Here is a 15,627-nt window from a genome sequence, read left to right on the forward strand (position 1 = left end):
AAGCATTTCTGCTACCCATTTGTCTCCAAATTGTGATGATGTGTAACAGGGGGAACGGTCGATGTATGTGTTGTAGTACTCTACGAGCAGGTTGATAGCTGCGTTTCTCCTTCTACGACGTACTTGGTTTGGGTCCATTCTGATTTATACTGGACATATTTTGACAAAGAAAAATAGAGTATTAAACTAATCATCATTTGGAGCAGACCTATATAATCTAACATGTGACAAGTAATAACACAAGCATTTAGTGTAGAGGCGGGGTAGAAAACAAAATAAACTGAAAAGTCTCATTAAACAACAGTTCAAATAACCATGTCTTCTCATAAACTATTAAAGTAAGGACGTAGCAACTAAAAAAAGTCCATTCAAATTTTCTTGCACTCAAAAAAATGTCGTAGATACGACACCCTGCGCTCTTTGGCAATAGCTGTGAAAAAATCTCTTTGCACCGAATCTTGAAGCAGCTCAACAGCGAAGTAGTATAGCTCATCATCCGCTGCAATACTCGGATCCTGCTCTAGAATAGCCACGACCTCATTAATTGATGTTTTCTGTACTTTATGGGGGGCATCATTGGAAGAATCCATTAGGCATGATATCTGGTTTCTGATTGTGGCAGCTCCACCCTTTTTTTTGCTCTCGAACCTAGATCGCTTAGAGCGATTCGTAGATTGAATCTCAGTTGGACCTGCACTTGGAAATTCAGGTGAATCATCTGATAAACTGACAGCAACATTGTCCTGTGTTTCACCAAATCCCGTCTCGCTTGGAGCGCATGCATATTTCCCTGTTGCAACGACACCCCCGAACATTTGGTCTAACTTCTCCTCCAACTCAGGTTCAATCCCACATGTTTTATACTTTTTAGCTGCTGGAACCACCTGGAACAAAAAACCCAAATCATTTTGTTCAGTCCTGAAAGAGAAGTATATTACACAAATTATGAAAAATAAAATTTACTTACCGCGAGCCTCTCTGCCCACCACTCTTCCGAAGCATCAATGGTTCGCTTTATTGGATCCCAACCCAAACCAGTTGAACCACGCTTTAGATCCTTCCAAATTTTCCAATCTTTCTTTAGTTGATCCCATTTGTTTTTCATTTGCAGCCTGTCGTACTCCCGTCCGGTGGAGTCTTTAAAATGTTTAATGATACTATTCCAACCTTCTTTGTTGAAAAAGGTTGTCGGTCTATTGCCCAGCTCAATTTCTTTGATACAGAGGTCGCAGAACAACAATTTGATTTCCTTTTCCCAGATTGCCGGTGAACCATGTTCTTTAGACTTACCAGCCATGTTACTACTACGACGAAGCAAAGATATGAAACACAACAATATAGTTTTCGATTAAAAAATTGATTAAAGAAAGTAAAAAAAATGAAAAAAGGACACCAAATGTTTACGTGGTTCGGTCAAAATGACCTACATCCACGGCAAAGGAGGCCACAACTTTATTATAGCATTAAAGAAGAAGATACAAAGCTTTCATTCATACAATACACCCTCCCAAAAGCATCAAAAAAACATAATGACTTGCAAATTTCTCCCTTCCCCTTCATTCATACATAGAAATGCAGTAGTAGCAGTTGCCAACACGCCCCTCGGATTCGTACTTCAGCAAACCCAAGCATAGAAATATTATAAATAAACAGTAAAGGGCAGCTGCTGAATATCTGAAGTTTCGGCTTCCGTAAAGCCAAGCAAAGCAACCATCACACTTCCAAAAATCAGGATCCATGAAAGCAAATTATAAAAATATCCAATCTATCAATTTGAAAGTTCTGCTTCAACAAACCAAACCAAAAGGATACCCATCTACTTTGAAGGTTCAACATTTTCAAAATGCAGCTCCACCAAACAATACCAAAATATTTAAATCCTCATAAATATTATCCATACGCAGCACAGGAAGGCTGCTGAACATGTGAAGGTTCGACTTCAGCAAACCAAAGCATAATATATTCAACCAAAGCATTTCAGAATAGCCAAGAAAGTGAAATGATGTAAAACATAAAACCCCCTAATAAATAAAGAAATGACAAATCTGACATGTTTAACAACTTAACATTCATATCTACATGCATGCCCCCCATACCTCTAAAATCATGTAAAAAATATCACCATAAGTACATTTTTAATAGTGAATACATCTTCCTCATTCATAGGTTTATGCCAGCAAGGTGTTACAAGAGTAAATGTAAAACTTTGGGCATTAGTTATGTAAATAAATAAGAATTATATGGTAAGTATATAAATTTCCCAAAAGAATATTGACATTTTTACCACAAAGTTTGTCCTAAACAACTTATCTATACTCAATATAATTCGTCTCCATAGACTTCTCAGATCTATGGTTTCTTACGCGACACTTAATTTGTTCAACATCTTTGACACACCTGGGGTTGTTGAACATAAGCAAAAATTGCATGCCAATAAAAAAATTATCTTGCTTCATAAACATAAAGTAATCTAAGTTATAATGCTAACTGAAATTTTTGTGAATCTCATGAAAGAGATTACGGTTTCATGAGTTCACTATTTAAATCATGGGAAATTTACATATGTATGACACAATTCTTATGTATTTACATATCTCATGCCTAAACTTTCATGTTTATATACATGTCACTTTGTTGCTTTAAATCAACGCATGTAAAGGTGTATTTCAATTTTGAATAAGTAATAATAGTGCTATTTTTTTTTACGTGACAATAAAGATTTGAGTGCTATCTGTGTAAATAGTTTAGGAATGAGATATGCAAATACATAAGACTTGTGTGCTATGTATGCTAATGTCCCTTAAATCATTTATGATACAAACCCTTGCATCCCTGGTAATGTATTTGGGATTTTATGAACATATTTAAATCCATATAAGTTCATGTGCATACCCAAGCAAAACAGGAAATCAAGCAAAAAAGGAAATGAAGTTCAAATTGGCCATCAACATGGATTTCTGTAGGTTCAGCTTCAGCAAACCCAACCAAAACAGGAAATCAAGTTCAAAAGCCCGGCTCCATCAAACCAGAGAATGAGAAATAAAGAAATTTCAATGTCAAGGAAATCAAGTTCAAAAGCCCGGCTCCATCAAACCAGAGAATGAGAAATAAAGAAATTTCAATGTCAAGGAAATCAAGTTCAAAAGCCCGGCTCCACCAAACCAGAAGACAAAAACGTAATTACCAAAGGGACTGCAACCCTGTTTTTTTTTTTCTGAGGAGCCACTTGCCAGATGGGGTTTTGGTGATGAATCAGAACATTTTACTTATAACACTATCTCAAATATAGTTGAACTTCTAATCATCTATAACAATTATGTATCATAAATTTATCAATGAAAAATGCATTCCACAGATAAACTTATGTACCCAAATTCCATCTAAAATTACATATTTACATACATACCACCCAATTCCTAGGGATTTACAAATCCAACAACAAAACTGTTTTACATTTATGCCACCTAAATCTTTCTCATCACAAAAAAGATATTGCCATCTTGACCTTCCTTTTTTTTAGTACACAGTACCAAGCATTGGTAATGTGCCATGTATAAGATGTATAGTTGCATAAGAATTGAATGGTATGTGATTCAATCATTCGTATTCCAATTATAGCAATGAGGTTATTAGGTTAAACAGGATTATTAGGAAATTTGTTTCTTTCAATCCCATGCTCTCAATTGAACAAACCAAAGGGACTGCTTCACTAAATCCAGGAAAAATATCTTTCCTTTTTTCTTTTTCCTTCACAAACTAATCACAAGTTATACATGAAACAAAGGAAATAAACCAACCCTGTTTTTTTTTCCTTCAGAAACTAATGAGAAGTTCTACATGAACCAAAGGAAAGAAGGCAATTTATATATTTTTAAAGGCAGCAGCTATAATTCCAAAGGAAACAATGCATTGAAGGATTGTGTAAATAAATTATTATTGGTGCAAAGTATGAACTAACCAAAGGGACTGCTTCCCTAAATCCAGAAAAAACCTCTTTTTTTCTTTTTTTTTCATTCACAAAGTAATCAGAAGTTCTACACGAACCATAGAAAATAAGGCATGTATGAAGAAACCAATTCATGTATGAACAAGCCAATTCGAACAGCACTTAACACGTTTCTGTGGGAAAACCACAAAACCTGCAAAGCCACAAAACCGAAATGCCACAAAACCACAAAACCGCAAAACCGCAGATCCGAAAAAAAGTACTGCAAGATCTACAACTTGGATGCTTCAAGAACTACCTAAAGCCATTCTTCGTTAAGAAGCAACAGATCCACGACAGGGAAGGAGGAGAAAAGAGAAATGACAGAAACAGGAAAGAAATGTGAAGGAGAAACCATCACGAACCGCAAAACGCAAATCCTTCGTCGGATCCTCAAAGAAAGAAGAAAATAGCTTGTATTACCTTATCTGTCGGTCGAGGGACGACGAAAGAGGAGAAGGAGAAGGGGACTCGAGGGAAGCAGCGGGGAAACAGCGGGAATCACCGAGGGTAGGTAGAGGGAAAAGGGTAAAATTTAGGTCGAAAGCGGGAGAAGCCACAGATATCCCGCGTCCAGCTTTCGCCCCGCTGCCGCCGCCAAATTGCCCAAAGTCGCGAACCAAACGGACAGCTTTCGCGAGAAGTCACGGCGGATGCCCGCGCCGCACCTAAAAAGTGCTCCCAAACATAGCCTTAGTCATAATGGAGCATGTATGTTTAAATGATTTTTTTAGTTCCTTCATTGTCTTCAATCGCCGATAGTCCTTCTGTGTTATGTCTATGGTTTCGAACTTGTGAATCTTACTAGTATTTTCTCAAAACTAGTCCTCCACCTAAGTTACTTAATTGTTTGATTCTAATGCAAACATTTGATTTCTGGTTACCACAGGCTGTGGAAAGCTGGCAGGTTGATAGGGCAGTTTTACCTATTGAGAACTCTCTAGGTGGTAGCATCCATCGTAATTATGACTTATTGCTTCGCCATAACTTACATATTGTTGGAGAAGTGAAATATGCAGTCCGGCATTGCTTGCTTGCAAATCATGGTGTTAAAATTGAAGACCTAAAGAGAGTTCTTAGTCACCCTCAAGTAATGCCTTCGTGTTGTTTTTAAAAATAAACATGTCAATGGGACATGAATTATTTGTATGGGGCTATTTTAGTTTTAGTTAGACTATAAATGTGTTCAATTTAGTTCCTCGACTTCTTAAATATTATCTAAAATAGTCCTTATATGGTTATTTAGATCAGATTTTGAGAAGTAAAGGGACCATTTCAGAATAAATTTGAGAAGTTTTAGGACCAAATTGGTCATATATCAAATAGTTTAAGACTAAAATGGCTTCTCATAAATAGTTTATGGATCATTTTGACCTTTTTTTCTTACTGTAAAATTTTCTTTCATTTGCTTTGGCTTTGATTATGCTCTTAATGTATGTAACTATCAGGCCCTTGCACAATGTGAAAACACTTTAACAAAGCTGGGTGTTGTTAGGGAAGCTGTGGATGATACAGCAGGTGCTGCAAAGGTTAGATAGAGACACTTTTTTACCTCACATGAATCATTCTCCTTGTCCTATTGTATGCTAGGAAGCAAGGTTGTAATCCAAGTTATTGACTTCATGAAGGGGAAGTCCTTCATTTGCCACTTGTCATTTTTTCAGTTCTTCAAGTGACATTGTGTATTCTTCATGTGATTATGGTGCATAACTAGTCAACTAACTTAAATGCATGACGTTGTATTAATTTGTTTATGTTTTTCTGTAGTTCGTTGCTGCTAATAAGCTACAAGATGCTGGGGCAGTTGCAAGCTCATTGGCTGGTGAACTATATGGTTTGAATATTCTTGCCAGAGATATTCAAGTATGGATTGATTTCTTAACTTGTTGATATTTTATTTGGTTATTTGTTTTATTTGTGACATGAACTCTTATGCAGGATGACCCTGATAATGTTACACGCTTTTTAATGTTAGCGAGAGAGCCTATTATTCCTGGCATTAATAGACCGTTTAAAGTAAGTTTGATCATTTATGTTGAAGATGCTATTGTATAGAAGATTAGTATCCCCGAACGACCTGTTTTTACTTTAAGTGATAGAAGTTAGAAATCAAATTGATTTTCCATTGATTGTGTAATCATACTATTAAACTTTTTTTTTGTAAGACGAGCATAGTATTCTCTTTGGAAGAGGGTCCTGGCATGCTTTTCAAGGCACTTGCTGTTTTTGCTATGAGGGATATCAACTTGACAAAGGTAATTTTGTTATTTTATGTTTTGATAAAATATTTTTATGTGTAGTTTGTTATTGTTTTTTTTTTCCGAGCAATTTTAACTCTTGTATAATTTTTAAGCTAGATTGAAAGCCGACCCCAAAAGAGAAAATCTATGGCTGTATTTGAAGATGGATGTCGTGGATCTCCCATGTATACCTTTGCCTGATCCTTTTTATGTTTTTCTTGAATATTTTATAGCTTGAGATACTATTTGTACTTCCATCCCTAATTATTCTGAAAATCAGTTGCTTATAGCCTTTGCTTATATTTTTTGCAGGTCCTTTGATTATCTTTTTCATGTGGATTTTGAAGCATCGATGGCTTCAGAAAATACTCAAAATGCCCTTAGACACCTAGAGGTATGCCTGCTAACATGGATTTTGAAAATATTTAAATAAATTCAATGCCTTTGATTATTTTTATTATTATTATTTTCATTATCAGGAGTTTGCAACATTCTTAAGAGTGCTCGGGAGCTATCCAATTGATGTTAGCCAAACTTAAATAATTTTTGTACATGTATTCATAGGTAACGAGCATCCTTGCTTTGATTAATTTTTATATTGAATAACAAATAACTGTTCCCTACAGTTAAGTGTGGCCGTACCATGATCATTATTATCAACAAAGTGATCACTATTTTAATCATTAGCTCTGTTCAGTCTATTTACTATCAAGCATATGAATCCTCTTTGACATTACTTTCTGGAAAATGCTATGCATTTTATCTGCACAACTACTGATTATCTTACCAATTAAGTATCTATTTCGTAATAAGTTAATTCTATCAATCTATCTTTTTGTGCAGGGATGAAATTTCTTTCAAGCATCTCATATTTATATAGCGGACTTGTAAGAAAAAAACTGAAGTAAACTAAGTGCAATAAGAATAAATCTTAATGAATTGTTCATAAAATGCATGTCTTTTCTGAAAGAATCTTCAACAAATATTAATAGTTTTTTACATATTTACGTCAATGTGATGATATTCCAAAAAAGGGTTGGTGATAAAATGTTAGATGACTGTGGGTGCCAATAACACTTCCATGAAGAGTAATTGGTGCCCATGGAGATGGTGATGGTAGAATCGGCTCATGCATCTCTCTTTGTGCACAAAAACATAGTGAAATTATAGTTTAATTTTTGTTGAGTAAGTCGATAGCCATCATACAAGCATATTGGACCAGCAGTATTGACAGAGTTCTCATTGTAATTTGGTCGTGGCGTTAGCAACAATACAAAGTAAATTTGAGACACGAAGAAAGCAAGATTCACGTATGGAATTCAGGAGCATCCTCTATGACCATCTCCGTAGAATGGAGAATCTGGATATCTCCGTACAGCATGCTACCATGTATAATATCCTTGATGGCAGTTTGATAGTTTCAAGCTGTGGAAAAATGAAGTGAAATTAGTTATGAAATATGCTACAATATCAAAAGCTAAAGAAACAATCCGTTTCTCTCTTTATAGAGGGTAGGCTATAACAACATTGATTAGAATGTTCAGAGGGTTTAGGGTTCAGAGAATTAGCCACAACATCGAACTTTTGTAAGATTCCCATTTGAAGCTCCAGGTCAGCTATATATTGGGTGCAAATCATGCTCAAGTTCAACTCAAAACTAGCTTCAACCACATCATTCAAGCTTGAATACCACATCATCACACTCAAAACTAGCTTCAACTTCAACCACATCATCAAACATTTGCTTAGATACACAAGGTGGAGTTATTGGGATTAGTGTAGCTAATGCGTTTGGTAGAGCATCTTGGTTTAGAATGGCTAGAAGGAGAAATTAAGAGGATTTTTCTTGTATCAAAAGCACATTGTAGTTTGTATATCATAGATTCATAGCATTGTATTTTTTATCATTAAGTTTTAGATTGGTTGACATTTGTCAAAATAGGAGTCTTGAAGACATTTTGGAGGAGAGCAATCAAACTGACTTGGGTTAGTATAATGTTTCATGAGAAGTACAGCTTCATCCATTAAAATAGGAAGGCGTGCTATAATATGTATTATGAGATTGTGTTTTATGAAGAAGATTAGCTCTTTGATCACCTGTGAGTGAGGGTCTGTTCAATGCCATCGTGGTATTATCCATATTATGAAGAAAGTTGATAATAAGATCCCAAGGAATCATCATTTCCATCAGAATAATGATTAGATGTTATAGGTTAATGTGTTTATCATATACTAAGATGAAGTACAATACAATTCATTGCATGATGAGAAGCAATACAAATAGGCCTCCTTCATTTTTTCTCAGTAGAGGCAAAATGGAGAAAAGGGTAAACCACACCCTGGCGCCAAGGTAGGCGGGTAGGCGCCATGGCGACAAGGTAGCCAATTCCTGTCGCCTAGGTGCCAGAACATTCCAAGAAACCTGAGAAGACGGTACCTAGGTGCTAGTGTCCTCCCAAAAAAATAGAGAAGACGACGCCTAGACGCCGCAGACTAGTGCCTAGATACCAGAACTGTCTAGGGGCGGTTTCTGCACGCCCTAGGGAGTTATTTGACTGATCCAAAAGTTCGGAAAAATACTTTTTGGCATTTCGATGTCCTGGAATTCTCCAGGAAGGCCAAGAGGTCATCAATATGAGTAGGAAATGTAGATTTTTATCTTTTCTCAAGAGATTGGAGTGGGGATTTTGAGAGAAAACTATAAGTAAATTATATTAGTTGCAAGAAACAGTAAGAGATTTTGTTAGGGGAATTTGCATATCTTTTTCAGAGGCAAAAGTTAAGTATATTTTCATCTAATGTCTTGTATTTGTTGTAAATATATATTTAGTGGATTCGTTTCTGTTAAGATGATGTCTTCTATGGTGTTCTTCATAATTTGTGAGTAGATTTCTTTTACCCTTCTCTTGTGCTAAATAAGTAAGATTTGTAGGATGCTTTTAGAATTGATTTTTAAACTTTAATGTGATAGTTTTTTTTTGTGTTTCATTTACTTTTTGTATTGGCTATATGAACTGTTAAAATTATATGTTCACTATAAACACTCGGGAGAGCTATGACATGAATAACTAGGAAGAACCAAATTGGACTATTGGGTGAAGGAAAAATAATCCATATGACAGTGAAAATAGATAAAGAAATAGACTTTGATGGGTGTAAATTGGGGACTCTAGGGTGACAGACTAGAATCCTATTTGATATAAGGTTTAATGAATTAAAACTAAGTTAGCCAAATTGAGGGAATAAATTGGAGACTCTAGGATGACAAAATAGAATCGTAACCAATGTAATCTGGGGTTTACGAAATTAAAACTAGGTTAACCAAATTTCTTTATGCAGTTGATAGAGGGTAAAGAAGATGAATGCTCTCATTTGTCACTAGTCACAATAACAATTCTTCTAAGTATATTTCCTACAATCCACTTATGTAACCACAAGAGAAAGTTAGTTTTTACCTCTTAAAATTTATCAAACCAATTTGTCTAGTTAGGTTTAACTTTAGACTTAGGGTTGTATTTAGAGTAGTTGTCCTAAAATAAATTTAATTGACATTCCAAACTAAGACCTGAACTTAGTAGAGTAGAACTTAGCTTAAAGAATTTCTTATCTCGCTTCTCTGTGGAATTGATAATTCAGACTCAATAAAGCCCTAATTTTAAAAACTCAATCAATTAGTCAAGGAGCAGATCAAGTTTCAGGTGACTTTGCCTGTACTGCACAACATAGTGATACACCCTGGGGTGGATCAGGAGACAACGGGCTCGCGACTTACAGAAGAAGACATGGACGGGCTCGCAGCTTACAGAAGAGGGCAACGAACGGGCTCGCGACTTACAGAAGAAGACATGGACGGGCTCGCAGCTTCTAGGAGAGGGCAATGAAGCATTGCTGGACAATTGCGATTTTTTTGAAAAGGATCGCTGCATGGGGAAGAATCACGACATACCTAAACTCGAAACTCACATCCTTCTGCTTCATACTTGCTCGAGCAGTTGTTATTAGGGCTAAGACTACGTGTTCGGGGCTTACAGTGACGAGCCATACCTTTTCTCCTCCTTCTGCTTCGTCCTCGAGATCAAGTCGCGACTAAGCAAGCTGAGAGTAACTGCGCGATCGTGGCATACAGAGACCTAGAACTCCCATTTATCTTTTCCTCCCTCGTCGTCTGCGTGATAGAGTCGCAATCATAGCTACCTGGGAGGGCAGCGACTGGGAAACGGCGAACAGAGACGCGAAACCTCCATCTTTCTCTTGTACCAGCTCTTCTCTCGCGCAACAGTCGGGATTCCAAGCTAGTTGGGAAGAGGAGACCGCAACTACCAGACAGTCGCGATTGGAGCTACCAGGGAAGCTACAACTGGATTTGAGCACTGACTTTACGGATCAGTTGCTCGATTCAACATATAAAAATTGTCTTTTGTGAAAAATTTTTTTAAGAAGAATGACCACCAAGGAAGCAGATGATTTGGAGAAGAAATTAGAGAAAGTGATCAGCCAAATCAGATCTGGGATGGAAAAAAGGTTCGCCATTATAAATGATAGATTTTGTTTCATGGAGAACTGAATGGAGGACCGGTTTGAGAGTACGAGGGAAATTCGAGAGATGATAAAGAGGCTTATTGAGATACAATCCTAGACCTCACCGACTGCTCAATTTGCAAAAGCTAAAGGAGAAGAGATCGAACATGAGAAACATAATGAAAAAAACATTCACCATCACGAATCCCTTCTCAGGGATCTGATTGCGTGTGGATTAGAGATTTCGGATGAAGGCAATTGGGCTGAAACATAGAGAAGAGATAATGCAAGAGGGATGGGGGAGCATGGAGAAGAAAGAAGAGAAGTAGGGAGGAGGTATGACTATGAATGGAGGGGTTTTTACCCTCGATATATGGGGGGAAACAATGGAGGAAGAGGAAGTTCGGGTGTAGATGTTAGAGTTAGGAAGTTGAAGATGTCAATCTTCGGAGGAAAGACGCAAATGGGTGAGTGTATCGGTGGAGCAATACTTCTCGATGAATAGATAGATAGGGAGGAGATTAATGGCGGCATTGTTACGTTTGGAAGGGAAAGCTCTAGCTTGGTTTTAGTAGAGGGAGGCTAGATACCCGATCCATTCGTGCAAGGAATTCAAGGATTGTTTGTTGGAACATTTTCAAGCAACTCGGGAAGACAAAAGCAATTCTATGTCTAGATTCAAGAGGAAATTGTCATGAAATAACGGAGAAATTTGAGCTATTATCGGACGGCTGGGGAGTATTTCTTAAGTGGGATTGGAGGGAAATTTTATGAATGACCTAAAGCCCAAAGTACGAGCATCAGATCACGAGGATTGAGGGAGACGATAGAGCTAGCTTAGTTAATAAAGGACAAAAATCAGATGAAGAAGGCCAACAGGAACAACACAGACAGAATACCGTACCGAACTGCTACAATCATAACGATACCAAAAGCTTAAATAGTGGAAGTCAATAGGAAGGTTGCACGAGACACGAATAATGGATCACGATTGGGAATAACACTCGCGCAAGAAGCGAGTCGAGGGGTTATGTTTTCGGTATGATGAGAAGTTTACCCTAGGATACCGTTACAAAGATAAAAAATTATAAGTTCTCAAAGTTCATGACGAGGAGGTAGAGAATGAAGAAATAGAGACAGTTGTGGGGAGGAGGAGGAACACTCACTTTTTTCACCTTGAGGACAATGTAACTTTTCGGGGAGTATTGTTACGTTGGTGCCAACTTAATGATAAATTTGTCTTTTGTACGCCTAAAAGCAATTTAGTCTTTTATTATTATTGTTGTTGTTGGGTATAAATAGGTTTGTTATGTGCACATCGATTTTGATGCCGAATTGTATCGGTATTTTATATTTTAGAAGTTAAAATATCAATATTTTTTATGTGATATAAAAGATTTGGGTGGTATAAATGTAAACTGCAAAGTTTAGGTATTAGATATGTAAATGCATAAGAACTGGGTAGTATGTATGTAAATGCTGCTTTAATTTTTCTTGATTAATAAACGGTGTCCTATATTAGAAGTCCTCTAAAGATAGGGCGTGTGAAGGTTTAATCAGAAATAGACAGAGAGAGACAGAGAGAGAGGGAGAGGGAGAGAGAGAGAGAGCATCTTGCTGCAATTCGATGAAATAATGTTTTGCTTATTTTGCATCAGTTTTCCGCATGATTTCTATATCAATACGCCAATCTTGTGCAATGCTTCATAATTTGTTGCTGTTTTTCAAAATCCCATAATAACACTCTTAAAACTCAACGCTAGCTATGAAGCTTAAATGTTTTGAAAAAGCATGTGCCGTTTTTTATAGAACCTCAAATGCCTTACAATTCCTACCCTGCAAAAGCATCAACTTTATATTCTGAAAATCATCCCAAACTAGTTCTTGTTTAGCCAATCATAGCAAAAATTTAAAATGCGCGCAAAATTAGCACAAAATTATATTTTTCCAAAGGTAAATGGCTCCCGGCTTTACGAATAACATGATTATATATTAATGTACATCTTTCTTCAATTACAAGTCAAATATTCATACAGATTATGGTCTCTTCCTTTTTTTTTGTGAATATTTATGTATATTCTACTTCTCTATCAAAATTTCTACATTATCCTTTGTTAGAAATAGAAGTTGATTTGCCAAAGTTCTTAAAATTATTCCATGCAGTCCTGTTATGAATGGATTGGCAATGTTTGCTTCAAGTCTGGCTCTCAAAACTGGTAATTTCTGCATATTGATCTACTTTCAGAGATGAAACATCTGAGAACATTGGTGGATGAAAAATCGTTTTTTTCTTTTTTGTGAAGTTTACATTTTGACTTAATACTTCCTAAAATGTCGGAATATGTTAGTTATCATGTCCATACATAGGGGAAATGGTTTTTTTGCAACTTGGCGATTCTTTGAATTGTTGCAGTGTATCTTTTGCAAAAATATCCTGATTTCTTTTGGTTGATGAAATCAGAGGATGCCACTTGAAGGGTAACTCCATACCAACTACCTCATTTAATTTTCCTAAGAGTTTGCATTTTGATATGGTAGATTTGTTTGGTAGAGTTTAAAGATGAGGAATGCTTTTTCTTTTTGTAGTAAATTATTTCTTAATGTGATTGGTAATTGAATCACCTTTGGTTTGTGATGAAGTTGTTTTCTGTTTTCTCTATATACATCATAATGGTATCTGAGAAAAATTTCATTATATCTTAGATTTAGCAATTCTGTTTAGTAGTGTTCAATTACAATGGAGTTATATATATGTCTGTATGTTTATTATTTAAATGTTAATAGTGGATGTATTTGAATTCATGGCGTAATTAGAGTTTCATGATCGACTGTACCCGTGTTGGTTAATTCCAAACCGTGGACCAAATCGTGACATTATCAACATAGGAATAGTATGAAATAAATTTTGACGGCGGCCAGCGACTGCAGAGAGAAGAATTGTTCGTCTGGTCTTCTATCCAGAACAACTCTGGAAGTTGTTTCCTCCCCCCTCCCCAATTAGAGGAGCAGGCTATTTTTTTCAGATAATTACATACATAATAACACATGAAACGTTGCTATTTACAAGATCAAGCGCCCAGGTTATATTTTTGAACTACCAAACCGTTATATGTATGTATCTATACACAGATACATACATATATGTATCTATATAGATACACACACACACACACACATAAATATTAATGTATATATACAAACAAACATACATACATATTTGGGCCAATTACATACATAGCACTCGATGCATTGTTGTTTATAAATCTTGCACCCTCTTTCATCAATTTTCAAATTCTCACTCAAACATCAAAATTCATGAAGAAACCCCAATCCATGTTTTTCATTTTGTATCAAATTATCAGTGGTTTGATTGTCGCAGATATAAATGCATCAGTTTGATAGTTCAAAAAATCACCTAAATGCTATTTTTGTAAATAGTTATGTTTTGAGTGCTATGAATGTAATTAACACTACATATTTATAAAGTCTTTTTTTTTTTTTTTTGGTACATCATCATCACTATCTTTTTTATAATGAAATGCACTTTTTATGGACATATGATAGTATGATATTATAAGTGTAAATATCAAATTTTGGGTGTGTGACGTGAAACGCGCCTATGTTTAATGTTGTGAATATGGTGTGCACGTAGTATTTTTTTCTAAATGTTCATGTCGAAGGCAATCCGCTTTGCAGGTAGAGCATGTGCATGCATGAACGGGATCGTATAGGGATTGTAGAACGGAAAGAGCTTAGTAGCTAGTCCGTCCTATGATCGGTGGAGAACTTCTCCTGCGAGAAATCGGATGATGAAGTTCTCCACGCTCCTCGCCAAAGCCGGAGGCGGTTATGCCGCACATCCAAACACTGAACCTTAGGTGCCTATGAGAGATCGTTAGTACGAGTATAGCTCGCTCTCGACTGTGATCAATCACATTGTATGATGAATTGTGTCATGAGATGTGTCTTGCTTGCAGCATGTTCCGCGTTGCCTCGACCATTAAATTGGATAAAAATTCCTATTGATAAATTATAAAATATGAATTGAAAATAATAATTACTATTCCATTATTACTCTTCATGCTCAAGCGTATAAGCCATGAATATAAAAGCATATAAGAAGATTTTCATACATGCCACACAATTCTTATTTATTTATATAACTTAAAATTTATATTAATACCACTTTATTTATGTATTAAGAGTAGTATTTCCCTTTTAAAAAAGGGTAATGATATACAGTGATATTTTTTGTTATAAAAAAGATTTGAGTGTTAAAAATGTAAAAGTTAAAGTTTAGGAGTTAGATGTGTAAATTCATACGAATTGTGTGGTAAATGAGTAAATGTCCCTAATGTATGACCTAAACTCTCACTTTTAGGGTCTGTTTTGGGTAGCTTGTGCGTTTCAGGATAATCAACTTATCCTGAAATGCGACCTGCGTTTAGTGTAAAAAACTCAAACGCGACAGACTGCATTTTCAAAAACGCGCAAACCAAACGGTTAGACGACGTTTTTAAAAACGCCAATAGCAAAATTTAAGAATGCTAATTTTTAAATTTTTATTTAACAAAATAGCAAATAACAAATTATAAAATTATTATATTTGAGACATAATATCATACTTTAATGAATAGAACCCAAATACTTCTACTTAAATAAACCTCTTAAAAATATAAATTAGGAAACTAAAATTAATTTTAATTTGCAAGAAAAAAAATCAAATCCTAAAGTAGGGCTGTTAGAAAGTTTGTTATTAGCAGACAGATCATGTTCAGCTTGTTAAGTCACTTAGGATCGAATTGTTCGTCAAGTAAGTGAGCAAAACACGAACAAATTTTTTAAAGCTTGAATTATAAAAACGTCAAGCACAAACAACCTTTT

The 15,627-nt window shown here is 35.8% G+C and overlaps 2 protein-coding genes across 7 annotated transcripts; one reads left to right on the forward strand and one right to left on the reverse strand.

Annotated features, from left to right (window-relative positions):
• Positions 1-266: 266 nt before the first annotated feature.
• Positions 267-2,112, reverse strand: LOC110023686 (L10-interacting MYB domain-containing protein-like). The gene is made up of 2 exons (XM_020723217.1): positions 968-2,112; positions 267-884 (listed from the first exon to the last, which is right to left on the reverse strand). The coding sequence occupies exons 1-2, from the start codon at positions 1,295-1,297 to the stop codon at positions 369-371; spliced, it is 846 nt and encodes a 281-aa protein (XP_020578876.1). The 5' UTR covers positions 1,298-2,112; the 3' UTR covers positions 267-368.
• Positions 2,113-4,874: 2,762 nt separating this feature from the next.
• LOC110023682 (arogenate dehydratase/prephenate dehydratase 2, chloroplastic-like) lies at positions 4,875-14,732 on the forward strand (the record flags this gene model as incomplete). Of its 6 annotated transcripts, none has more annotated exon segments than XR_002293928.1 (10): positions 4,875-5,075; positions 5,434-5,514; positions 5,753-5,848; positions 5,924-6,001; positions 6,151-6,240; positions 6,343-6,410; positions 6,538-6,619; positions 6,705-6,789; positions 12,907-12,959; positions 13,111-13,382. XR_002293928.1 is itself a non-coding variant. In XM_020723213.1 (9 exon segments), coding segments are annotated over 8 exon segments (756 nt in total), but the record flags the coding sequence as incomplete, so codon positions are not given.
• Between the last annotated feature and the right edge of the window lie 895 nt (positions 14,733-15,627).

The sequence above is a fragment of the Phalaenopsis equestris genome, unplaced genomic scaffold (assembly GCF_001263595.1).
Source record: "Phalaenopsis equestris unplaced genomic scaffold, ASM126359v1 Scaffold000226, whole genome shotgun sequence".
Lineage (NCBI taxonomy): Eukaryota > Viridiplantae > Streptophyta > Magnoliopsida > Asparagales > Orchidaceae > Phalaenopsis > Phalaenopsis equestris.

Excerpts from the sequence above, each read along its gene's own strand:
- LOC110023686 (XM_020723217.1), bottom strand. The coding sequence starts at position 1,297 with ATGGCTGGTAAGTCTAAAGAACATGGTTCACCGGCAATCTGGGAAAAG. Across the intron at positions 885-967 it reads GGTGGGCAGAGAGGCTCGCG|GTGGTTCCAGCAGCTAAAAA; the intron begins GTAAGTAAATTT and ends TTTTTGTTCCAG.